Source organism: Aulonocara stuartgranti (genome assembly GCF_965226115.1).
Source record: "Aulonocara stuartgranti genome assembly, chromosome: 12".
Taxonomy (NCBI): Eukaryota; Metazoa; Chordata; class Actinopteri; order Cichliformes; family Cichlidae; genus Aulonocara; species Aulonocara stuartgranti.
Genome location: NC_138948.1, coordinates 20876400 through 20902966, shown reverse-complemented (window position 1 = coordinate 20902966; position 26567 = coordinate 20876400). Strand labels below are relative to the sequence as shown.

General features: G+C 41.9%; 3 protein-coding genes across 4 annotated transcripts in view; 1 reads left to right on the top strand and 2 right to left on the bottom strand.

Annotated features, from left to right (window-relative positions):
* Positions 1-1075, bottom strand: part of mtx3 (metaxin 3) — a 15944-nt gene extending 14869 nt beyond the window's left edge. Inside the window, exon 1 of the mRNA XM_082553850.1 lies at positions 889-1075. The gene's annotated coding sequence lies outside the window, so the exon portion shown is untranslated. The remainder of the gene's footprint in view (positions 1-888) is intronic.
* thbs4a (thrombospondin 4a) overlaps positions 1-8719 on the top strand; it is a 15179-nt gene extending 6460 nt beyond the window's left edge. Inside the window, exons 8-23 of the mRNA XM_082553846.1 lie at positions 4062-4199; positions 4296-4376; positions 4454-4606; positions 4739-4843; positions 4939-5046; positions 5304-5463; positions 6391-6509; positions 6592-6644; positions 6728-6812; positions 6917-7013; positions 7102-7280; positions 7362-7410; positions 7495-7691; positions 7810-7982; positions 8070-8209; positions 8304-8719. Of these exons, the coding sequence (XP_082409972.1) occupies positions 4062-4199; positions 4296-4376; positions 4454-4606; positions 4739-4843; positions 4939-5046; positions 5304-5463; positions 6391-6509; positions 6592-6644; positions 6728-6812; positions 6917-7013; positions 7102-7280; positions 7362-7410; positions 7495-7691; positions 7810-7982; positions 8070-8209; positions 8304-8359 (1893 nt within the window). The 3' untranslated portion in view covers positions 8360-8719. The remainder of the gene's footprint in view (positions 1-4061; positions 4200-4295; positions 4377-4453; positions 4607-4738; positions 4844-4938; positions 5047-5303; positions 5464-6390; positions 6510-6591; positions 6645-6727; positions 6813-6916; positions 7014-7101; positions 7281-7361; positions 7411-7494; positions 7692-7809; positions 7983-8069; positions 8210-8303) is intronic.
* Positions 8715-26567, bottom strand: serinc5 (serine incorporator 5). Of its 2 annotated transcripts, none has more exons than XM_082553848.1 (12): positions 26319-26567; positions 18460-18627; positions 15806-15984; positions 15502-15584; positions 15120-15213; positions 13962-14173; positions 13348-13440; positions 12265-12391; positions 11727-11796; positions 11516-11552; positions 10989-11130; positions 8715-10487 (listed from the first exon to the last, which is right to left on the bottom strand). In XM_082553848.1, exons 1-12 carry the CDS (start codon positions 26343-26345, stop codon positions 10343-10345), a joined length of 1377 nt encoding a protein of 458 aa, XP_082409974.1. In that variant the 5' UTR covers positions 26346-26567; the 3' UTR covers positions 8715-10342. The 2 variants fall into 2 exon arrangements, with proteins under 2 accessions (XP_082409974.1, XP_082409973.1); XM_082553847.1 differs by having other exon boundaries at positions 10989-11133; positions 26319-26566.

Here is a 26567-nt window from a genome sequence, read left to right as displayed (position 1 = left end):
ATAGCCCAGAAGAAGCGTATAGTATAGCTTTTATTTTGGAAAGAGCCATTTCTCTGTAATAAACTCTCTTTTCCAAAGATGAGTGATTCCTCAATCAGATACAGGTGTTACCGCGCCAGATCCGCGGCCCCGAACCGTAGTAAGGAAACCTCTGGCAGTTACTTGAAGGTTCCGTAACTGACTCGTAGCCGGTGTTGTGCCAAAAAGTGATTGTCTGCCAAAAACTGATTTCCGGTATTTGCCAAAAAGCGATTGCTCATATTTAAAGTGCTATAAGTAACTTGTTGGGCTATAATATGTTAAACATATGTCAAATGCATCCCTTATGGATGACATAAAGTCATCTTGAGCCACAAACAACATTCGTGTAGCAAGATACAAGCCGCAATCAGTTTTTGGCAGCGACTTTTATATAACCTTTATTTATGCAGTAAAAAAAAATCTCATTAACATTAAAAATGTATTTTGTAAGAGTAAGTTGCCCAACAGGACAGCAGAAATGGCAGCAAATATTACAATAGTTCTGTAAAAATATTTTAAGTGGGGATAAAGGACCGGATTGGTTATAATGTAAGTACAAGTTGTAAAGATACTTAAAAAACAGATAATTTTTTAATTCTTTATGTAACCCCTTTGTATCCCCTGTTCACCGAAGTCTATTTACGAACATACGTAAAGATATTACACATAAAAAAATACACAGAAACACTGGAAATCAGTTTTTGGCAGACAATCACTTTTTGGCACAACACCCCGGCAACAGCTTACTATACAGGTCAACTCCGCTAGCAAAAAGATCGAAGGAGGCGTAGGAAACTGCTTCACCGAACTTTATTTCTTCTCTAAGGCATGAACACCGCGTACAGTGGGCTGAAACAGTTTACTCACAGCGAGCATCGCCGACACAACTCTGGCTGTCGAGGGAGTTATTATATTCCTTTTATTTATTTTCTTTTCATCTCTTCTGTAGCTAACCGTTACTTTTTCCCCTTCTCCGCTCTCTCTTCACACACACACACACACACACCAGGTAGTCCCGCTACACACATCCCGAATACATTTCCCATCAGGCTTCATCCTTAAAGGGCCATGCCTGTAACGCAGGGCTTGCAAAATCGCTAGCCCGATGTCCCGGGGCTAGCGATTTTTCCAGTCGGGCTACCAAAATCTATCTCTGCCCTGCCCGTCGGGCTATTGTAGGAAGGAAAAATATATGTCAATGCTTTTGCATTCTTTCGGAAATGTAGCTGGGTAATTATGTCATTGGCATCGGTGAGCCACTGTCAATATGACATATTGAAATCGCGTTTGAATTTGCGCTTGTTCTTTGCTTTCACTTTGCAAATGTCCAGGTGCCTTCTTTTGGCGCACGGGCCAGTCACGACTGGCGGGGGAAAAGTCACTCGGTCAGAACATGGGGTGCCACCATCATCCCACTTCTGACACCAATGTGGCGAGCTCAGACAACGAGGAGACGGAGGTGTCATTTGGTCTTGCTTCCCGTTAGCTAGCCAGGGAGCACAGCCGTTTATTGACATCTGCAGAAGAACACTGCCGCTAGCTAACTGCTTAGCGCGGCAACCGCACAGCAACAACAACAACAACACACAGGGCGCCCTCTGACCCCGGAAGGACACACCGTCGCAGCGAGAAGGCGTCACCCGTCACTATGGCAACATAAACAAAACATAACTGTACAAACAGAACCCCGAACAGCCCTGACCCGCTACAATATGCTGCTGAGAATATAGCCCAGAAGAAGCGGATAGTATAGCTTTTATTTTGGAAAGAGCCATTTCTCTGTAATAAACTCTCTTTTCCAAAGATGAGTGATTCCTCAATCAGATACAGGGCTCACGAAATCGCTAGCCCGACGTCCTGGGGCTAGCGATTTTTTCCAGTCGGGCTACCAAAATCTATCGCTGCCCTGCCCGTCGGGCTATTGTAGGAAGAAAAATATATGTCAATGCTTTTGCATTCTTTCGGAAATGTAGCTGGGTAATTATGTCATTGGCATCGGTGAGCCACTGTCAATATGTGACATATTGAAATCGCGTTTGAATTTGCGCTTGTTTTTTGCTTTCACTTTGCAATCGCGCAAACTGTGTATAGAGAGCGACAGCACTGATTGGTGAGTGATGATAATTTGTGCACCAATTCCTCTGACATCGTCTTATCAATCGTTAGCTTACTATGCAAACATGACAAGTGAAATCTCCCACAGCAAGCTTAAACATATGAGAGGTTGATCGCGCAGAGAATCGCTGACCGTGTGTGTGTAAAAGCAGCAGGATATATATTTCAGTTCTGCTGAGCCAAATAAGACAGGTCAGGGTGAAGAAGTGACAGCCAAAGAAAAGCTTACCACAAAACGGAAAAGTTATGACAAATCAGACTATAAGGCAAAAAGAAAGTGCAGCTTTATGGTTTCATGGACAAAAGAATTTCTGTGGCTGCAATATGACGAGCTAAATAACCAGGGCTGCACATAAGTGGTCCGCAAGTGCGCATTCGCTGTCAAAAAAAAAACCAAAAAAAAACGCGCACAAGATATGAAGTTGCAACGCGTGTTTGCATACATAAGATTTTCTGGAGGAGGACAGACATTTGTTTAGAACTCTTAAAGATGTTGAAGAAGCTCCTTTAAGCAATTACTTTGGTGTTCCTCTACCTCCAAACAAATGTCAGAAGGAGTCCGAACCACAAAAGAAGCACGTATTCTCGGAAAAGTGGTTGCAGGAGGTGAGCTGGCTTCAAACAAATGATGAACGCACAGAGATGTGGTGCGGAATGTGCCGTGAAAATCCCACTCTAGCGGACAAAAACAGTGCTTTTTATATGGACGCAAACGCGCGTTGCAACTTCTTATCTGGTGCGCTCTTTTATTTTGACAGCGAATGCGCACATGCGGACCACTTATGTGCACCCATGTAAATAACATAATGTTCTGCCGAGTGTGTTGTTGGTTTTCTCTCGATTTCTGAGTCGACAAGCGCCTTTGTTACTGGGACCAGTCATTTTAAGAAAGGCCCGCATTAGAACCCATGAGAAATGCAAGAAATGCATTATTGCTCAGTCTGCAATATCTTTCCCAGAACAAACACCAATTGCAAATAACATACTAAAAATAAACCTGAAAAATCTGTTTAGAACAGCGTACTATGTTGCAAAGAGTGAACTACCACTGGCAAAATTTAGCAGTCTTTGCAAACTTCAAAAAGCAAATGGCCTAGATCTTGGTTCCACTTGCCTCCCGTGACTTCAGCGGAAATTTCAAATTCAGGATCTGACACAGACTGATTCATGTCCTACACAGTTCTTACAAGTTCATAGAAATTTCTGTTCAATTAGAACCAAGTATTTGAGTTGATGATTGTAATTTTTATACAATGTTGTAATTTGTTTTTCAACAATTTTTTGATTAATGTTTTGTTTCCTTTACAATATTATATTTTAATGTATAATATTGTAAAGGAAACAAAACAGGAAACAAAACATCAATCAAAAAATTGCTCTCTTTTTTATTCGGGCTACTTATATTTATTTTGGGCTACCAAAAACTGAAGAGTCCCTGCCCGAAGGGCTACCAGGGATTTTGAAATTTTGAGAGCCCTGAGATAGATTTATTTTTTTAATTACTTTTGTTTCAACAACATTAAATTTAAAAACTGTACTTTTGAGTTAAAATATATATTTATAATTTTAATAAATGACAAATTAAAAAGGCATGAACATTTTTTTTGTATCGAAAAAATATCGAACCGTGACACCAAAGTATCGAACCGAACCGAACCGTGAATTTTGTGTATCGTTGCACCCCTAATATATATATATGTGCATATATATATTAGGGGTGCAACGATACACAAAATTCATGGTTCGGTTCGATACTTTGGTGTCATGGTTCGATATTTTTTTGATACAAAAAAAAATGTTCATGCCTTTTTAATTTGTCATTATATATATATATATATATATATATATATATATATATATATGTATATATATATATATATATATATATATATATATGTATGTGTATGTGTGTGTGTGTGTTTCAGTGCCAGTTTAATCCATGCTTTCCTGGTGTTCGGTGCGTAAACACTGCTCCTGGCTTCCGCTGTGAGAAATGCCCCCGAGGATACACTGGACCAGAGTTAAATGGAGTAGGAGTTTCATATGCTAAGACTCACAAACAGGTAAAACAAAATAATGCACTACATAAGAGTAATTCCGTTTGATTCACTGCTTACAAAAACTTTTATTTCGTGTACTTTATGCACACTTTCTCTCAGGTGTGTGAAGACATAGATGAATGTCTGGGCCCGCCTGAGAATGGAGGTTGCACTGCCAACTCACACTGCTACAACACAGCTGTAAGAACACGGGATCTGCATGGTGCATGCTTTCAGTGTATTGTTTTTTCACATTTCTGACTCTGAACTCTGCACAGGGTTCCTTCCGCTGTGGAGAATGTAAAGCTGGCTTCACAGGTGACCAGAATACAGGCTGCCATGGTACCAGACTTTGCCCCAACGGTCAACCAAACCCCTGCGACATCAATGCCGAGTGTGTTGTGGAAAGAGACGGCAGCATTAGCTGTATGGTAAGACTTTGTGAACAGAAACATAAATATGAATATGAATAAGTTTATTGTTGTGCCACTCTAAACAGTGTATTGAAAATGTCATCACCACCCACCCCGACCCTCTTTTTTGCATGTGTGTGTGTATGTCAGTGTGGGGTTGGTTGGGCTGGCAATGGCTATGTGTGTGGAAAGGACACAGATATTGATGCATACCCTGATAATAAGCTTCGGTGCAGAGACAACAACTGTATCCAGGTACTACTTTCAACATACCCCACCTTCTCTCACATTCAGTTCATCCCAGTGTTAAAAAAAATTGTGCTGCTTGTGTTTTCCTATTCGTTTTCCAGGATAACTGTGTGTTTGTGCCAAACTCTGGCCAAGAGGATGCAGACAGGGATGGGCTGGGTGACGCCTGTGATGATGATGCAGACAGCGATGGCATTATTAACGTAGACGTGGGTGACTTCAGCCTCTGCATGTCTGGCATGCAGTGAACTTTGACTTTATTTATTTAATTTTTTTAAAGCATGACAGATATATTAGCCGATATATTCCATTGACCATGAAATGAAATGAAAATTTAAACAGTAAAAAAGTGATGGGAGAAACATACTCCAGCCAGGAGTGTTGACGTAACATAAGTTATCCACCAGAACTAAAAACAACTAGCTAATCCAATCCAATATAATCGGTCTTCATTTTTCTAACCCAGGATAACTGCTGGCTGGTTCCTAATGTGGACCAGAGGAACAGTGATAAGGATGTCCATGGCGACGCCTGTGACAACTGCAGAACAGTCGAAAATCCTTCACAGAGAGATACAGACAGAGACGGTCTGGGGGATGAATGCGACAATGACATGGATGGAGACGGTGCGTGCGCGTCTGTTATTATCTACTTAACACACAATAACTGTTTTACTCACTTAATTTTGTTTTCCTTTGCATCACCGAGTGTCAATGAAATCACTTCTGCAAATAGGTTGAGTGGTCATCATAGTAAAAAGTGTAAAAAACTGACTGTTAGTGACTTTATTGCATAAATTAACCATGACTAATCGGGGGACATAATGTGAAAACAAACAAACATGAAAAAGTAATTGAACCTTTTTTAAAGGTTATCAGGTTACACAGCATGTCTGGATCAGCGTGTCCAGACAGGATGCAGACAGAGACATTTTTGTTGCTTCAACTGGACTGACCTGTGCTTTATCTTTCCAAAACATCCTCCTGGTCTGTTTCTAACCCACATCCTCTACCAGTTAGGTCACTTTTTGAAAAACAACTTTTGTGTAATTTAAAAAAAACAAACAAAAAAAACAGTGTTGAATGTAAAAATGTTCCAACTGGAATTGTAAGCCTGTTTTCAAAAACCTTTCTCACATACCTCATTTGATTGGCCTTTCATGTGACCTTTCATTTGCGCCACTGGAAACACAGTTTATTAGCACTGTGTTCCCACATGCAGGCATTTACGCATGTTGCATGTTTAGACTCTGTTTGGTGGACGCTTTTTGCTCAGTTTGGCAGTGCTCCGAGCCTCTTGATCGTTTGGTTTGGTCTTTAACTCCAAGGCTGGATTGCTGAGTGCTTGGTCATGTCTGTCTCCTCACTAAAAGCATTTTTCCACAGTCGGCCTCCGCCAGGCATCGAAGGCCACTGGAAACTATTTCACCTTCGTCTTAAACAAACACTGCCATCTGTTGATGTGTTTGACTGTGCTGAAGTCTGCATTCTGTCAATGTTCTTTTGTTTTGTTTTGTTTTGTTTTACACATATCCTGATACTTTCTGTCCTCAGGCTTGAAAAATATTCTCGACAACTGCCCACGAGTCCCCAACCTAGACCAGAGAGACAGAGACAGTGATGGGGTGGGAGACGCCTGTGACAGCTGTCCTAATATGGCCAACCCCAACCAGGTAACAAACCACACAAGGGCATGAAACCGATTCATCAGCTGTGACACATCTGACCACCAGTGTTTGTTTTGTCTACCCTCAGTCTGACTCAGATGATGACCTTGTAGGAGATACCTGTGATGATAATATAGACAGGTAAAGCCCACATCATGATCTATGGCGTAAAAGTCTACAAACATCTGTCAGACCTTTGATTTTCCCTACCTCGTCTTTGTCAGTGACGGTGACGGCCACCAGAACACAAAGGATAATTGTCCCACAGTCATCAACTCCGATCAGCTGGACACGGACAAAGATGGAATGGTGTTTATCTCTTCTTTCAGTTTCATTCATTCAATCCAGCAGCAGTTCATCCTATATAGTCCTCAATTATCCACCAATTTGTTGTGTTTTTTTTTTCTTGTTAGGGAGATGAATGTGACGATGACGACGATAACGACGGCATACTGGACGAAGACGACAACTGCAGACTAGTTGCCAATCCAGACCAAAAGGACTCTGATAGTTAGTATCTTTTCTGTGTTGTGCTTGGATTTGCAGGAGCGAGCGCAGCGCGAATTACTGTTTTCTAAGCGGCGTCGCTGTATTTCAGACAACAGACGCGGAGACGTGTGCGAAGGAGACTTTGACAAAGACGACGTCATCGACAGAATTGATCACTGCCCAGAGAACGCTGAGATCACCCTGACTGACTTCAGAGCCTATCAAACCGTGGTGCTGGACCCAGAGGGCGAGTCTCAGATCGACCCCAACTGGGTAGTTCTCAACCAGGTAAAAATGATAACATCACCTCAGTTTCAGAGACATCGATAACAGTTTTTCTTCAGCTTCACACTAATTTTTTCCTGACAGGGCATGGAGATAGTGCAGACCATGAACTCTGACCCTGGGCTTGCTGTAGGTTAGTATACTATCACACACCCATTCATAATTCCCTTACCTAAACTTAATCAGCGCTGATCTGCGTTTCGTGTTCAATTTGCAGGCTACACAGCTTTCAGTGGCGTTGACTTTGAGGGAACTTTCCACGTGAACACAGTGACAGATGATGACTACGCTGGCTTCATTTTTGGCTACCAGGACTCCTCTTCCTTCTACGTAGTGATGTGGAAACAAACAGAACAAACCTACTGGCAGGCCGCGCCCTTCAGAGCCGTTGCTGAGCCGGGAATACAGCTCAAGGTGTTGAGGATTAACACTTTCCACCATAAAGACCTCCACTGTACCGTTTAAAAGAGTATATATCAGTAAAGATTTGGTTTGATGAATTTATGTCTGATCTTTGTTTTTTAATCTCCAGGTGGTGAAATCAAAGACAGGTCCTGGTGAATATCTGAGGAACTCCCTTTGGCACACAGGACACACCGTTGACCAGGTGCGTCTACTGTGGAAGGATCCCAGGAACGTCGGCTGGAAAGACAAGGTTTCCTACCGCTGGCTCCTCCAGCACAGGCCGCAGGTTGGATACATCAGGTACAAACACATACACCTCGTCACGGACACGTCCACGTTCGCTCTGTGTGAACTGACTCAGTAGTTTCACTTTGTGTATGGAACTAGGGCTCGCTTCTTTGAGGGTTCAAATCTGGTGGCGGACACTGGTGTGATCATTGACACCAGTATGAGAGGCGGGCGCCTGGGCGTGTTCTGCTTCTCTCAGGAAAACATCATCTGGTCCAATTTGAAGTACCGGTGCAACGGTAAGCATCTGCAAGCATCGGAAGACAGTCGAGTCATCCATGTGAGATGTAGGTATGCTCATTTGATTTTTCTCTTTGTTTGCTTTTTCCACAGACACTATACCTGGTGACTACCAGGATGTGCTCAGAGCACAGAATGAAGAGCAGTAAGACACAGGAGAAACAACTTAAGCCCTGCTGTAAACATAGATTAAAGGGGCAGAGCGGCGGTGCTCTGAGCAGAGAACTAAAGTCAGATTAATGTCAGAGGAAACATCATGGGCAGTTTTAGGGATTGCATTTAGAAGTTTTAGGAAAGCAAAACATTGGGCATTATATACTTAAATGCAATGTAACTGAAACAGTGCATTCACTTTGCAGTTTTTGTTTATATCTCTGAAATATCGCCTTCAGTTATCCAGTTTATGAATGCCCTGTACATCTTAAGTACAATAAAATACATAGCATTTTGCAAAATTCAAAGCATGTTCCCATTATTACAGTTAATAAATAAAGACACCCTGTGTTGTATCAATGGATGTTTTATTGAAAGAGTGCAAGCAATGCAAACTCCATGGCACCTACTTCGATTTATTTCAAGCATACAAGATGTTTCTGTGGTAGTATACAGCCTTCACAGTGGATCTTTTTATTCATTTTTTTAATATATCAAAGTTGCTCAGCACCACAAAATGTCTACATTCATACCAATAATTAAAAGGCAGGGGAAAAAAGTTATATAAAGCAAAAAAATTCAAACAAAAAGCTTTCACACATCTTGGATGGTTTTCCAAAATGTACGTAGAAATTATAAAAAAACTGAAAAAAAAAAACATGTTAGGAATCCAATTAGACAAAAGAAAAGCAAGAACTGAAGGAATTAGATACAAAAAAGGATTTGCTTGTGTAATATATCTTGTATTTTTATACAATAAAAAAAACAGTTACATAATAAACACAGGAGACCCTCTGAAACAGGTATGTATGTAAATTCGGCAGTAAACTCAACATCCAGTGTTGAATAACTTGCTGATAAAAGCGGTCGTGCTACTTTATTCTGACCACAATGATAAAATGGACGCATGTAACAAAGACGAGGCAGAAAGCACTTATAACTGTACAGAAAACAGCTGGTTTAAGTGTCTATGTATGCATGCAAATATATAATGCTTTCAGTGAGATGTTTCTCTGTAACAGATTAGTAAAGAAATTAGTAAACTAAGTATTTTCTGGTTTTCTGACATCTACCTTTGGCAAATGTTTCTCTTCTGTGTCACTGCAGCTCTTTGAGAGAGGTGGCGCTCCGCTAACGTCACTCTTGCATTAGTCAGGTTGATTTTTTTTTAAGAGTGCTGCCGTGTACAACAGCGACGATGACTGGAAACCTTTCAATGACATGAAATTTTCCTAAGAAAAGATCTGGCTCAAAGGGAGCACTGACATATTAAAACCTTAAACATTTTGCTTTGAATCTAAGTGGAAACTTCACAACACAGAGTGTCTAATATTAAAAAGAGCTGTTGCATAGAAAACCTCTACAAAAGGGCACAATATAACAAAGCGTCAACATGTACAGCTTAAACACGAGCCTGAGAGATGAGTTCAACAGAGTCAGGGACAAATCTAATTCAGTTCACACCGTATTCCTTTTTTGATTCCTTAAGACACATTTAAATAAATACAATATCTTCTGTAACATCTTAAACTTGAAATAAATATGTCCCAAAACCTTGATACAACTTTGTGATCTGACTGTACAGAACTAAAATGCCTGGGTGAGCGTGAAAGCAAGAGAGACACATAAAGAAACACACTTTCAGGTCTGAAGTCATCTTTAGGGGTTGAATGATTCCCAATGTAACTCAAATCCCATGATTCTTCAAACCTGTAAGCCATAGAAAACTTTGTGTGTCAGTGGTGCTAAAAGAAATAATAATAATAATACAAAAAATCACCATCAAGGTATTAACAGCTTAACATTGTAAAACAAAGTAAACACTAGCATATAAAATAAAAGGCAACAGATAATCCTCCATTTCAAACACTGAGGGTAGTGTAGGGTTGTGTTTCAAGGTATGGGAGGTCTGTGGTAGTCTCTCGGCCCAGAGTGTAAGCTTCCACCCGGCCACATCCAGACCACAAGTGATGTTATAACTAGGCCACAAAGCGCTTTGGGCAGACGATGGGGGCGACGAGGGTCCACATGTAGAGGATGAGACACACCCAACAGGAGGCCATCTTGACCCAGAACACTGACCAACTCCCGTCCAAAAGCTTCTCAATCTTGTGGTTGTCGTAGCTGCAAGAGACACGCGGTAAGAGAACTGAGCAAACACGCACACTCTGGTTCCTCTCTTCAAGACAGAGCTGATGAGGTGCATTAAAGGCAGTGTAAACACAAAAACCTGAGGACTCAGTGCACTAAAATAAAAAGGCAAAAAGAGAGCACTGATGCTTTGATGAAGGCCACGAGACCAAAACGGGCAGAATAAACAGATGAATATACTAAGTGCATCCTCTTCAGAGATTAATAAAGAGGACAGCTTTGCAAGTCTAAAAAAAAACACCCCTCAAAAAGCCCAGTCAAATAAAGATATGCAGCAGAAAAAGGAAACCAAACAGACACATAGCAGACATAAGAAATGTTTCAGTGGCAAAGTGAAGCTTTGATTCCAATATTTTTCAGAGGTCTGCTGTCAAAGTGACAGAAACATCTACAGAAACACTTCAGTTCAGTAATTATGTTGCTAAATGTGTGAAGATGTCTGTTTTGAGGTTAGTATGTATGGGAATCACTTACTGAAACCAGTTGGTGGCGGTCATCATGACATAGAGGGAGCCAAGGAAGAAGACAAAGTGAAAGAAGGCGTAGCTGTAGATGGTTCCCTCTCTCTCATCATACACCACATTCTGGCCTGAACCCGTCTGCTCCTCATCATATTCTTCTGAAAAGCAGTGCAGTTGGGTCAGGGACACATTTAATGTGTAAAAATGTCAGTTAAAAGGGTGGTACTTTTCTCGTGGCTGTTTCTCAACACTGCAACTTTATTTCCAGCAGGTGGCAGTGTTAGCCTGCCCACAATCCCACTTACCCCGATCTTGTTTTACAGTGTAATACTAACCTAGTAACAGTGACATCATCTACGCTTGCTGACCAATGTTTTCTCACCGTACTCAGTCTGGCTGAGGAATAGCAATACCCCGTGTGTGTGCAAACACCATGGCTGAGTCTATACGTGTACAGACAGACAGGCCAAAGAGAGGCTGCTGCCAGGCAAAGAAAGAAAGATGTTGGAGAAGGAGGAGGGATTATTTGACTTTCCTCACCTGTGTCATCTCCAAAGCAGAAACAGCAGCGAGCTCTCTGTAAGGTAAAGGAAACATTCAGGTTACCACTGAGCTGGGATTAAATATATGAGAGATGTGTATCCTGGGCTTAATTTGTTCCATTTACTAAGGGCATCTAATGCCTGGTAGGTATGCATTTAACCAGTCTGCACATTTAATTAACCCACACACGGTAAGGCTGTGCATTTACCTCTGTCTCCGGCTCAGTGTTCCTACACACTCTGAGCGCTGCTGAGCTTCGTCGAGTGGTGGACGTCAAGCTAGAGGTAGAGTGGACAAAGAGAAAGAAAAGAGAGAGATGAAAGGAAGCAAGACTGTAATTCCGTCACTCTGCATTCCCCCCAGTAATTTGCAGTTTGAGATTGCTGCAGAGTCCAATTTCCTTCTATTCGGGGAATGGCCACAAGAGACAGGATGCCTCCACTTGATGGAAAACATATGTGAACAAAAGCAAAGAGTCATAGTTCTTGTCTCGCTCAGCCATAGCCAATCACGTGCTGCCTCTTCAGAGTCACAGCCAATCCAAACTAGCCTGTCTGTGTCCCCACAGCTTACCATGAAGTAAATTATATTCCACATCACCTGTAGCAGAAGTGCTATTAAAAGGTTTGGACTGTAATATCTCTATATGATCAAATCAATGAAATAACAAACCACAAGTATTAAAGAGAAAATGTGCATCTGTGCTCGTTAGCAAAAAAGAGAGGCAGGAATTGTGTATGTCTTACCAAGAGTAAAGGACACAGCCAAACAGGATGACGGTTCCCAGTCCAGTGACAATCTTTTTGTCGCTTTCTGTCCCAGAGTTGAAGGGGAACACACATACGGTAGTGTTCACACCATCGATTACCACCACTAGACAGACAGAAATATGCAGACAGAGACAGATGATTGAAGAGTTGAAAGAAATAGCAGGGAGTACAACTGTTTGATGGAGTTCTTTGGAATTGGAGTATTATAGGGAGTAAGGATATTGTGAAAAATGCAGCCTATGCTTGTGCTTGTGTGTGTGCGTTCTGGCACCATGTTAGCAGCAATGAAAAGGAAAAAAAAGAAGGAAAAATGGAAAGTTGGTCCAAAAACAACCGCCTTTCTAACAGTATGTAGGCTAACTGTTATGAGTAGGAGGCATGTCCTGACATTTACTTTGTGTCCTAACATGTCCAAACATTTACAAGAACTTTTTTGCACATATTTATCTCAGTGTAGATTATCCATTATATATTAAATTGCAAATTCACAAACATCTATATACAGTTTAATTTGTGGTCACATAATCACTACTCCCTCTAAAACTCTCACCTAAACTTTGAGTTAAGCCTTTATCGCTTTTCCTGATGCATTTTTTTTTTATTTATGAACATCATTTCATGCTGTAAAAATTAAGATCTGTAAAACAGTCACTACAAAAACAAAAAAAAACTGCATTTGCAAAGTTCACTGAAAGAAACAAAGGTGGTGGGCTTTGTGAACAACTTTGCTCTTGCTGGGCTGCACAGTTTCCATTTCACAGCATGTGCATATGTGCTTGTGGGAATCTCTTTTCCTGTTCATGGTTAATTGCTGCCATACTTAAGGGAAAAAAAACCTCAAATTCTGCTGTAAACAAAGTTAAATGACTGTACATTAGGCAAACAGCTCTCCATGGAAGGATGGATGGGTGTATTGAACATGAGAAGGTGTTCATAAGAGCTTTGCAAATGCTAACTTTGTCAAAGCCTAACCTGTGACTTAACATAAATAATCAGTTTTTAAGCTGACACCCAATAATGTGATCACCAATGTGAAGATGCATTATTGTGCATACTCACTTTCTTTTGGCTTGCTGGAAAAGGCTGAGAAGGTGAGGTACATGACATAGACAGTGATGACTCCTGGCTGCAAAAGTCCTGAGTTGGGCTGCACTGCAGGGACACAAATGTGGGAATTTTCATTCAAATATTAATAATACTATAAGAACTTATTATTATTAAGTAAAAATGGTAAATGGCCTGTATTTGTATAGCGCTTTACTAGTCCCTAAGGACCCCAAAGCACTTTACACATTCAGTCATCCACCCATTCACACACTGGCGATGGCAAGCTACATTGTAGCCAAAGCCACCCTGGGGCGCACTGACAGAGGGGAGGCTGCCGGACACTGGCGCCACCGGGCCCTCTGATCACCACCAGTAGGCGACGGGTGAAGTGTCTCGCCCAAGGACACAACGACCGAGACTGTCCAAGCCGGGGCTCGAACCAGCAACCTTCCGATTACAAGGCGAACTCCCAACTCTTGAGCCACAATCGTGTATTGTATTACAAACATCTTGCCACATGAAACTTCTAGGCTATACAACTATTAGCCCCACCTGAAATGCAAATTTGTGTATTTTAATTTAACTGAGTCAAATTCGATGCTGTGCCTGGTAGAACAGGTCCTTACGTTTCTGTATGAACGGGGAGATGGCCAGCAGGGAGACGACGAGGCAGAGGCTGCCGTTGATGCCCAGAAAAATCTTATTGAGTAGACAAGCCTCGGGGTGAGTGTAGAAAATACCCATGAAGATTACGGCTCCGACTCCAACGCTGAACAGAACCAGAGTCACAAAGGCCAGTGCTGCGTACCACAGGCGGTTATACTTCACTCCTGAATACCTGCAAACAGAAAGAGCGAAAAGCTAAGAGAGGAAAAAAATCACATGCTTTTCCAGATCACCTTTGACTCAATTTTAGTTCTACCTGTGTGGGTCAGTGTTGGTTTTAGGGACTCATGAAACTGTCTGTGGGTACTTTATAATGGGTCAGTGGTGACAAAGTGTAAGTGGGGACGAGTAAAACAACATAAAGGGCCCTTCACATACACTCATGGCCCAATATGCAGAGTTTTTGTGATCTAAGTGTTAAGCGTTGTTGAATGATTACTAATAATTATAAATAACACTGAGTGTGAGCCGAGGTTATTATAGCTAACCAAAACTGAACTGAAAACAACAACTAGACTCTTGAAAAAAGTTAACTGAAGCCATTTTGGGAACATGGAAAAATAAAATAAAACAAAAATGTAGAGGAAGTTTATGAATTGTGTTAATTTAGTAAAAAAATTGCATATAAACTGTTTTTGCATTCTCAGTAGATCTGTATTTCAAAATTCACTATAAACACTTATTACGAGGGACTTTTTGGACAAAAGTGACCCCGATCACACTGTGCAGGCATGAAATATGAACAGAATGGTGTAGGTTAAGTTAAGAAAAACAAAAAGGCACATAAAAGAATTCAACTAAAAGGGAAGAAGTGAATACAGCTTTGTGCCTTCTCACTGATTTTTCTTGATCTGAAAATCTGTTTTTATTGAGAGGTTGTGCTGGTTTTTAGAAACCAATCTGCTGGATTTTGTGTGTAGGAAGTAGGAAGTCCTAAACCATATACATCCTGTGAATCTAACACAGCACTGGCCTGCTGCCAGGCCTGCCCTCCACCCACCAAATCACACTTTCTGCATTTCTTAAAAGTCAAACAAAAAGCATTACAGTGGTCTTATTTCACACAGTGAACCAGGGACTGAAGAGGAAGGTGATGAGAGAAGAAATGTTGCTCTCACCAGTTTGCGTTCCATCTGTGTGCAAACTCCACCAACAGCATGAGCTGGATCAAGAGGAAAATGAACCCGCCAACGGCTCCTATGTAGCGCCAAACTGAGCCAAAATGAGAAGAGAAAGAGACAGAGACAATTGTTTAACTGATGACAAGAGCTACTTGCCAGGCAAGCTGTGCCAGTATTGAAATTGTGCTCCATAAATAGATAGAGTTACAGTGACATTTGTAAAAGTTTACTCAGGTCAGATGACACAGGAAGTTGTTTGTTACTTTACATACATTTACACAGCTCTATGTTAGGTTACCTTATGCACCACTTTACTTATTTAAGCTTTAAAAGAAAACTTTACAGTATTGAAGCCTCAAGCTGAGCGTTCAGCTTTTACCTTCCAGGAATGTTGACTCATTGGGGAGGAAGAAGCCTCCAGCGCAACACGCCACCAGCGCGATAAACTTCAGTAACCAGAATCTGAATCAAGACGGTGATAATGTTATAAAAAAGGGGAAAATGCAGATAAAATTACACCATAAAAACAATGATTACTGACAACTGAGACACAGAATATTTAATGCAATAAATCCAAAAATAACAAATTTAACAAATCTCGTGTTGCCTTTACTCGTGACTCTTGTTCAATATTATGAATGCAGCTGCTTTTTTTGATAGAAGATTAAACAAATTCTTCTTACCCGTTATGTACGGCTGCCCGGCAGCCCGTGCTGTTGTTGACCCGTATAGTGAAGATACAGAAGAAGAAGAAGAAGCAGGCCATGCCAAAGCACACCTTGTACACAGCAGCGTATCCAACCAGAGTTTTGCAGTCTTCTCCTGCATTCACTGTCTGGCAAAACTCAGCGTAGAAGGGGATCTAATTGGAGGAAAAAAACCAACCCAAAACCCCCAAAATACTCAAATTAGATCATCATGTCATGTCAGTGAAAAGCAACCCACCTCTGCTCATGTTTGTCTAGTATGAGGCCTCGGTGAAAGGGCCCAATAGTGTCCATCTATTCTGAGCGTCACGCCCCTAAAGGAGCAGAAAGAGAGAACAGGCAGCAACAACAACCCCTCTTTCTCTCTGTGGAGCCCTCTTTCATCCTTCACTCTCTACAGCCTGTTAAAGGGGCCTTACAACTAACTGTCAGTGTACACAAACAAAGGACATGGATGAATAAATTAACCACCTTTTGTCAGCGAGTCAGAGGAAATGGGAAGAGGGGAGAACACAGACAGCACGAGCAAGAAAAACGTGGAGATTCCTCTTAAAATAAACTGCGAAAGACTTTTCAGAACTACAGTGAGCTGCGTAATACAAAACTGGAGTTAAGGTAGCAAAGATAAGGACCTTGCTGTGACATTCAACAGAAGACTGCGGCAGAGAGCCAACAGAAGGGACACACTTTGAATTCGATAACCGCCAGTCTCGATACGTCGTTCCCCTTCACCGGAACGAGCTGTGGGACGAGTACAAAACGTGCTTTTCAGGCAAACACTGCGTTTCAAATCTTTACTTGGGGATAATAAATTGCTTAACTCGGCTTTACTAATTACTGGCAGAATCCTTGAAAGTTGGACACACGGGTGAGATGCCGGCGGATTGAGCTGTCATCACCTCATTGTGTTAGCAAAGTCCAGAGCCAGATCACAACGTAAGGCAAAAAGCCCATTTTTGGAGCTTTTGTCTCAGGTTAAGGACCATATTAGCATGTCCATGGTGTTGTGATTAAGGAGGGAAATGGGGCCGGCTGTTTCGGACTGCTGTAAATCTCTTGAGAAAAGACCGGCGCTCTCATACGCACAATGACTGCTCTCTTAGCTGGGACTTCCCACTGTGCTCGGTGTGTGACTGACAGTGTGTTTATGGGTGTGTGTGTGAGTCAGTAGGCTTTGTGTGGGGCTACCAGAGGCCATTTTGTGCCTTGGATGAGTCTTTTCCAGGGGCTCCATTCACAAAGAGACACACAGTAGGGAGTAGTTTTATTACTGCACTGTAGACACTGGCAGAAAGGAAGAAAAACTGCAGAAGAAGGAGACTGGTGAAAAAAAAAAAGAAGATCACCTACAAATATCACTTTGACTCAAGCAAGCCTGGCCAGTGCCATGGTAACACAGTCAGCTCAAGACATCTTTCCCAGAGATAGAAACATCATTATTTCCTGTTTATCCTGAGATCAATATAAAATGTGAGTCAGCGAGCGAGCAGTGTATCAGTGAACCAGGACATCACCTCTGAGACCTTGTTCCAGACTATATCTACACACTGTGTTGACAGTCTGACTCTCCCAGATGACAAGGATAACTATACTGTAGCAGACAACAGCCGTTATCGTGGCATTCCAGTTTAATGGGATTTTTTTTTTTAGAAACAGTCACTGGAGGTCATCTTTCATTTCGTTCATTCAGAGAAGAAAGCAAAGGTTCACGAAAGAGTTTATCGTCTCCACTTCAAAGGCTTGATAGGCTCTTAAAACAAACAAAACCTACCAGCCAAGACTCGTGTCCTCAGAGCTGTGGCCTTGCTGCTGTGTAGATACACATATCTGTTAAAATAGCAGGATGTCTGTTTTGCCCATAGCAATGCTGTAAAATTTTAATTTTTCCTGTTAGCATCGGCGGTGTTAGCATAGAGGCTGCTGGCCTTGTTGTTTAGAGCAGACGGTGAACAAAATTGTTCAACCACATGACAAAATCTGGTTCAAAATGTTTTTGTTCTTGTTACACTTTCCGCTCAGTTCAGTTTCATTTTCAGGAGGTGAAAAGGTGTGAAGTAAGCTGGAAAAGAGTGTACAGACTAAAGAGTGAGGCGAAACTGTGTAAAAGGTCACAGTATTGAGGTTTTTATTCTTTTGTTTACCAGAGGCTGCGAGCTGACATTTCAAAAAGCGAGGGACAGAATTAAGACTTCAAAGACAGGAAAAAATCCTTATAGAGACAAAAAAAAGGCAGAAATAACACACACGGGACACAGCCATCAGGATGACATTTAACAATATCTTAAAGAAGACTCCACACCTATCGAGAAACACACTGGCCCTCTATAATGCAGTTTGTACAGCATATATGGGGGAAATGGTGAACGGGGACCAATTCACCATGTTCAACTGTTTCTATCTACTGAAGACCCAGGAGTCATAATCTATAATATAGTTTACATTAATGTAAATAAAAAAAAAAAACTTACTTCAATTATTATTTCTTTTTTAGATATGCCATCCACTGAGCATGTCCTACTTAAGTCCTTTATTGATATATAATGTAATTACATTTTGGGGGTGGGGAGGGTTGTTGGCAAAACAAAGAGTGTGCATGCATTTTGAGAGAATGATGTGATATATGTACTCACGTTCTCTTTCAGCGCTTGCTCCACAGTGGGCGACATCATGACAGCACAGAGGACGGTGACCAACAGGAAGTACAAGGCATACATGATTCGGGTCCCTGTGGATTGTTTGATCTTTGGGCAGCACTTACAGCAGCACGAGCAGGCCGCTGAGCCGCAGCAGCAGGCCAGCTGCATGCAGAGAACAAGGCAGAAAAGGTGGAAGAGAGAGGGGGACAACAACAACAACAACAACTTTATTATCACTCTTAAGCAGCTTCTCATACAGACGTTATGTGTTTTGTGGCGGAGCTGGGAAAACCAGGCGTCAGTGCAGTTATCTCTCTCAGCAGTTTCACTGGATAAAAGTAAACTGGTAGAAAAATATTCCCTGAAATCCACCACCCTGAGCATGCCCAATCTTGTCAGGTCTGGTTAGTACCTGGATAGGAGACTGCCCAGGAATACCTGCGTGCTAAAAGTATTCCTGGGCAAGAACCCAGAGTTACTTCCGATCAATTTATTGGACTGTGTAAATATTACATAGAAAACGGTGCTAATGTGTTGTATAAAACTCTCAAGAGTACTCAATTCGAGCACAAAATTACTATACAGGAACCAGTCCATTTAACTACATTCTAACCTGGGATAAAAAGACATGGATGAAAAGACGTGCATGCCATGATATCTGCACACAGTATGAAATGTTTGATAGTTATAGGTCATATTTAATCCCATCACTTCAACTGATATAAAGTCAAATATCATATTATGAACATTTTAACACTCCACCCTTAGACTCTATTCAGTTATGGCAAACTGCATGCGAAAGAAATAATTGTTATCAGAATAACAGGACCAGGTCAGACTGACATGCAACATGCACACAGCAGAGATAACAAAATGATCTAAAACTAAAATTCTCAGCTTAAATCCTCTTAGTCAATGAACCGTACAAGGAACGTTAAAGGAGGTTTCCTGAGTTGTCTTCGTGAGATGCATTGCAAATCTTTTACTTTTAGTTGCAGTATCAGCAGTTTCAAATCTGTCTGGTCTGTGGGAAACCAAACAGTTTTGTTTGCTATTGCAGATGAGTTTCAGTGGTGTTGTGCAACCGTATTAGGGCAAACTTCATTGTATTAAAAAGCTTTCCATGCTTTACACTCAGCACTTAACTGAGTTTGTTTTCTACTGAACAGTGAATAACATAAAAAAAGGATCCCCATTCATGCTTCAGTCAGAGCCCTCTCTTTCCTTCACAGAAGAAACTTTTGAGGATTACAAGACAGTGACGGCAGTTGTCTGAAAACACACACACACACACACACACACACACATACACACACACACACACACACACACACACACAGGCCTACTCTGTTTCTTCTGATAGGCGGTCATATAGGAGGAGGACAGTTACATAAAGGCGGGCCTTGTGTCCTTCAGGAAAGAAGAGGCTCTATAATTCTACAGCACTGGGTCTTTCTGTAGCCACCCCACCCTGCTTTTGTAAGCTTCCTACCCCTCACCATGCAGAATAAACTTCTATGGTGAGAAGCAAAACTTTGTTATGGGGAGCAGTCAGGTGTGGTGGCAGTGGCACCAAAGTTCTCACCATGCCTGACTGCTTCCCACAACAGAGTTTTAGTCGGGGTGGAGGGCTTGTACGCACCATTTCCATTTCTAAATTAATCCACTCTCCTCCTTTGGGACAGAGCAAAATCTTTCTTGAGCTATGAAATTAGCTCCTGTAATTATGGCATTAGGTGAAAGGCAGTAAATTATAAGCAAATGGCAATAATGACGGTGCCATTTCTGTGGACTGGAACATCCAATGAAGGTTGCACACTGTCTAATGGCATTAGCTTATAGGCCAATGTGCCCACATTTAAAAATTTTTGCCTTAAAATTAAAAGATGAAAATATTTTTTATGTATACGTCTTTCTGCATCTGCATTTTAAAGCAGTGTGTCTTCCTGTATAACACCGGAAATGAGTGTTTATCTGATGCTATGTTGGTTAATATGTTTTCGTTTCCCTACAGACATGCTAATGCATCCTAGTGAGATCACGTCACTTTGTATTTTAGTCAAAACAGTGGCCTTATCTTACTGCTAGGAGTTTGTGTCCTATGTAAGTGTATAATATAGCTAGGGTGTACTGAGGTTACAAAGCAGCTCTGCAACACTGTCTGGTCTACAAGTAGCACCGTTTTAGTTTTACTGCCTCTCTACAGTATACATGTAAACACTGAATTGTTTGACTCTTTTGTAGGTGGTCAAAATGTACAAAAAATCCCCCAAAGCAAACAAACAAACAATCACATGCCAGCTTCAGTTCTGCAAAAATACCCATAAAGCTTCTGCTTTATGGGTATTTATATATTGTGTTTGATAGAATGAAAGCCAAACAGCGGAAGACCTGGAGCTAATGTTAGCACGTCTGTCGACGGTGTAAAAGAAGATGTAAAAGAATGAAGAATGATGATGAAACTTTTAGTAAGACATAGACAGCATCATCAACGTCTTCTTCAAGTATTTAGCTTGTTGGAAAAGTTGTTGCCAGAGAATCTGTCCTTTTTTCACTATGCTGGCTAACATTTTAAGTAAATAATAAAATGTTTCAACTAGTATGGACTTAGTGTGTAAGAGGAAGATTTTTTAATTGATCGTTTCAAAATGAATTAAACACTGAAAAAAGATACAGTTGATTGCTGAATCAAAGGTACCAGTACTGATATTGGCAGAAACGTGAAACGGCAAACAACAACAGCATAAAAGCAAAAGTGTCCTAAAACCGGTTGTACCACATAGAAGACATACAATGTCTTCATCGACAGCAAGCACTCCCTGCAAGCAGACGGGCCATCCCTGGACTGTCAATGTATCATGAACGTGCTACTTCTGCTGAACCATAAATTCTGCTTCAGGTGTGAAGATGTGTGTGACTTCATAATGGGGTGATATGGTACTATGAGGTCATTAGGATAAGATGGGCCCTGATTAATCAACACCTTGTACCTGAGGAGGAGGACTTTAAATTCAATTAACTGGGAGCCATTGAAGAGAGGTCAGTATAGGAGAAATACCAACCGTGTTGGTTTATTCAAGCATGAGAATAAGGATGAGCCTATAAACTTGGCAAATACTTCAAGCTAAAGGGAACACAGTTTATTCCCAGTTACAGTCCAGCGGTGTACATCTGTACACAGTTTACCAATGCTTGAGTATTGGCAAACTGTATCAAGACGTTTGAAACGCTGCCACAAAGGTCAAATGTGCTTATTTCTGCTTTCATGCGTACACGGGCTTGCAGCCTTGAATCTAACCATGTGCCTCCCGGCCTCAACACACAGCTTAAGAGAATAAACGGTTTCCTCAATGGGTGATTAATTAGCCACAACAGACTGAAAGTAACCAAGAAAAAAACAGAACAATTTAGGTTGTGAGGGTGTTTAGATTTAATTAGTTAGGGGGTGTTTCACCAGCGGACTGCACGCAGCACGAGGGCCCAACGGTAAACTCTGCAGAGCTGACAGAGAGAGGGGGTGTCATGAGAAGGGGCAACGTCTCGAGGAATTCCACCACACACAGAGACAAAAGGGTATCCATGGAAACCAGCGTTGACCCTACCCACTCGATGAAGCACCCACCACCTCCTCCACTGCCCCACCAGGATATCGACAGGTGGTTGGCGGATCAGCAGTTTGCAGCCCTACTTAAATATCAACAGCAGTTCCCCCATCTGTCCCATAGAGCGGCATACCATGACACATTAAAGATGACACATGGCTACTAGCAAAGCACTAGTCTGGTCTAGAGTTAAATTAAGCCTAGACTCTCACAACCCACACAAAAAACCTCACCACACTGTGATTGTGGGACTTTCACGTTTCCCTTTTTCGTGTCACCAGACTCTCTGTTTCATTATTTTAATCCTATTCCTTTCATCCTCCCCAACATGTTACTGGAAGATTTAGTGATGTCATTTCTTTTCTTCTTCTTATTTTGTCCTCTTCGCCCTTTGTCTGTATTCTTCAGCTGTCCTTAACTATTTGTCACTGACCCCTCAGTGCTTCAGCTTTTCTAGAGGTGGTGGCAAAGACGATGTTGCCTTTCTTTTACACAAAGACATACTGACTCAGAATCCATCAAGACGGGGTGGATGGGACACAGCGGTGAGAATACACCTAGCAAAAAATCACATTTAAAATAAGGAAGCTGAATAAGTCTGAATAATATTAGCTTCCTTGACAGGGAGTTTGGCCTAAAGATGGACACTTGCATAACAAACGCGACAGTCTTGCATTCCACCCAAAGACGATATCTGCGACGGCTGTAAGCTGTTTGATTTCATGAGGATTACATTCCTTTCACCCCTCTTTTATGCTCTGCTGCCTTTCATCCTTAAAGCGCCCACGATGAAAAGGACTGGAGCATCGTGCAAACAGGAAATGGAAAGGGTGGCCTAAATCAAACCCACCGGGGTAAACCCCACCGCACATAGCCACGCTTATGCAACACAAAGAGAAATGGGTCGTACACTATACCACTGTAAGGACCACAAAGGAGAATGAGGATTTCAGATACAGAGCCAGTTGACACCAGTCCTGACAGTGAGTAAACAAGTCCATCTGGCAGACTCTGGATTTCTAAAAGAATAAATGTATTCGGTATCTGTGTTTTGCTGTATAGATTTCAGATTGTGACTTTACGTTTATCAGCAGACGTGTCATGATGCACACCCAACAGCAAACTGGGAAAAACATACACACACACTGACAGGAATGACTCATGAAAACAGGCAAAAACATCCTGACTGGAACAATGTGGAGCGACAACGTCCCCGCAAGCTTAAACCTCATGTTGATTCGCTCATTCGTCACATCTTATGCACTATTTATTCCATGCCCTATTTTAGTTTGGTACACAAATCCTTACAGACTACACTGTAGCTGGCTGCTTTAAAAATCTTTGGGACTTTTTGCTGGTTAAAGCTTAATGATAGCGGCCACTGTTCAAAGCACATTGAATCATGAGAAGCCACTAGCTCTGACACACCCTGTTATCTCAAATTACAATGCTTTGTGTTGCAGGCGGGTTACGGGAAACCAGCAAACAAAATAAAATTTAGGGCAACAGAAGACAATGCGGGATCTTCCTCACATGTCCAGTTGGCCCAAGCTTCCAGACCAAGATCTACTCCCCTTTCCCTCATACTGTTGAGTGACAGCTCTACTATTGTCTATATAGCTAGGCAGCTGTATACACACAGCAAAAATGTATCACTCCACTGTTTCCTGTACACAAAGGGAGGTCTTTGCTCTCTCTCTCTTGGCAAATATACCCCCCTAGCTACAACCAACACAGAGAAACTTTAGTCCGGTGGAGAGAAAAGAAAAGAAAGTAACAAAAGAGACAAAAAAAAAAAAAGTGGTACAGCGAGGAGCAAAAATGAACAAATTCTAGCAGATGAAGGTGTTTGTCATGAAATAAGCAAAGGAACCAAACTAAACAAGAACAGGAAGATGGTCAAGATACAAGGCGGTATCACTTTTTTTTTTTTGTTCACACGGGAGTCCGTTTCACTTCTCAGAATCAGTTGTGAGTTTCAAAACACAACCAGCTAATAATCAAGGATAAATTACAGAGACACAGACATATGTGATGAGGGGGAGGTTGAAAAAGAGACATTAACACTGGTTTGTGGCAATTCAGTGGGAAACAAAAGGGATGAAGGGCTGCTAGACATGTCCCGGTTTGGGAAAACAAGTTCCTGCTGCTCGCTGCTGACCACAGCAAAATTCCTGAGGGGAAGTTGAAAACAGCAGACATCTCTGATGTGTACACAGTTAGAGAGTAATTCTGATCATATGACAGAGCCAGAAATGTATTTTGGATAGGAGTGCTCCAGATGTTTGCAGGCAGAATTCACTAAGGCTGGTTTTACAAGTCGAGTTTAAAAGGTAATCACCTACCCCCGCTGCTGCTTTACAGCTACTGTGTCATGACCCCATTTACGGATGGGTCAGCTCTGTTTGAATGAGCGGTGCTGGCTCTTCACAAACCACTTCCTCTGATTTTTCACCACTCCAACGAGGGCCTGAAGACTTCTTTATCAGTATGTTTGCAGAAAGTGACACTCCATCCTCTTGACTCTTGTACCCTGGTAAGGGTGACTGCTCCATGGCTGTGATGCGTAAAGACACCCACATGATTTCAGTGCTCTCACCACACTTTCAGCCAACACTTTGCAGCGCTCTGAACTCCACTCAACGCTGAGCTAAAGCCTTCAACCTGCCCTTGCCCCCATCGCAACATGGCATACATCCCTGATCCCACTGAGAAATTACAAGTGAGCTGCTCCCACGTCGTGCTTCCTGCTGCCTTCAGATCTCTCCCAAACAACAGCCACCCTTGTCTAATTTCAACCTTCAAGCCAGGGAGGAAATTAACAGACCACACACCAGTTTGTGCCACTCTGAACCTCAAGTGTGGCAAATATATTCACACGCATGAAGTTAAATGCAAGCATACACTTTAATAGAGATGGCAAGTAAACGGGGTGTCTGTGACAGGGATTAGCACACCACCAGCACAGCAAGACAAAACTGATCTTATTCTTTGCCCTTCATTTCCTCTTTAATCCCACTCTGTGAAAAGAGCAGGAAATAGAAGTGACCTCCCTCAGTTTAGGGATGTGCATATGTAATTAAATTCCTAGCCAGATCAGCTCAGCAGTGGTGACCCACTGGTCAGAGCCCAATCTGTAAGCTGTAGAAAACACGCTCAGCATGAAAGGAAACCTCTCTGACTCTGAACCACCACCCTTTTAAAGTATTTCTGTAGCTTCACGGCACTAGCACCTCTCATAAAAGTGATGCAAGCAAACAAATCAAATATCCACAAATGATTTAAAGCAGCAAAAGCAAGCAAATGTATTATAACCAATCAATAGCCCAAACAGTCACGCTACTGTTATTACAGGGCACAAAAAAACAAACTAAATTTAAACAAGAACATATGTGGCTTTAGGGGATTTGTTTGCTTTAAAATAACAATCCTTTAAACATCAAAAAGTAATCAAAAATCTGGTTGGCTTTCAATCCACACATTATGCAACCCAAAAGTACTGCTTTAGTGATGTATAATTACAAAAATAACAGATACAAAACAACTGTCCTTTAAAAAGCAACATAGCACATTTAAAACGGTGCCGAAACAGAAAAGAAACCAAGACAAAGACAGACTTATTGTTTTTGTTGGGTATATAGCTATGTTTACTTTTCAGCAGAGCCTTTCAGCACCTATATACGTAAATAACTGTAAATAGTTAGACCGAGCCACAGCTGGCTAGCCTCTTCTTTAGCTCCTTCATCTGTTTCAGTGTTTTAGGAGCTGGGGAATAAGATGTGCTTAAAAAAGAAGTGTAACTGTCCTCCACAGCACTCACTTAATCACAGCCATGGCTCGTTGTTGGCTGTACCCGTCAACACATTTCTGTATTAACGGCCACATTTCCCGTAGTTTTGCCTCGCTTTGCTTTGTCCTCTAACGGCTTTACAGTGAAGTTATCCAGTCAGCTCAATGAGGAGGAGGAGGAGGAGGAGGAGGAAGAATGGGGGTTATAATTAATTATTTCGCGCTGTTATTACATTAAAAGGCAGCTCAATAAGGCTGACGGGAATCACCGAGACTCGGGACAGAGGCTGGCTGGCTTTAGCCGACGGTAAACGGCGAGAGACGAGGACAAAAAACAGTAAACAATACGGGAAGGGTCAACGTTGAGCACGTCTCATTGTTACAGCGTTTCAAACCGCTGAAGAGCAACAAACACACACGCACTCACACAACAGTAAGTCAGGGTCGGCTATTGTTACTCACCTGCGCGATACAACAAGGAGTACACATGACGAGGGGGCAGAATAAATAAAATCCGTTTCAGAGTGAGGACAGCTCGGGGATTTCTCAGCCGCTTTCCTTCAAAATCAGCGACACACGGGGAACCAAAGCGATTCTGCTCCGTCCACCCAGCCTTCCTGTCCCCCGCTCCTCTTCTGGTCTCTCCTCCCACTGACTGACTGACTGACTGCACATCACCGCCAAACAACAAGGCTCAGCGCAGAGCTGCAC

Bases quoted from the DNA above. Each gene is read 5' to 3' on its own strand.
- serinc5 (XM_082553847.1), bottom strand. From the start codon at position 26,345: ATGTGTACTCCTTGTTGTATCGCGCAG. The intron at 14,174-15,119 runs GTGAGAGCAACA...TTCTGTTTGCAG, and splicing joins CACAGATGGAACGCAAACTG to GTATTCAGGAGTGAAGTATA. The intron at 13,441-13,961 runs GTAAGGACCTGT...GTGTCCCTGCAG, and splicing joins CTCCCCGTTCATACAGAAAC to TGCAGCCCAACTCAGGACTT.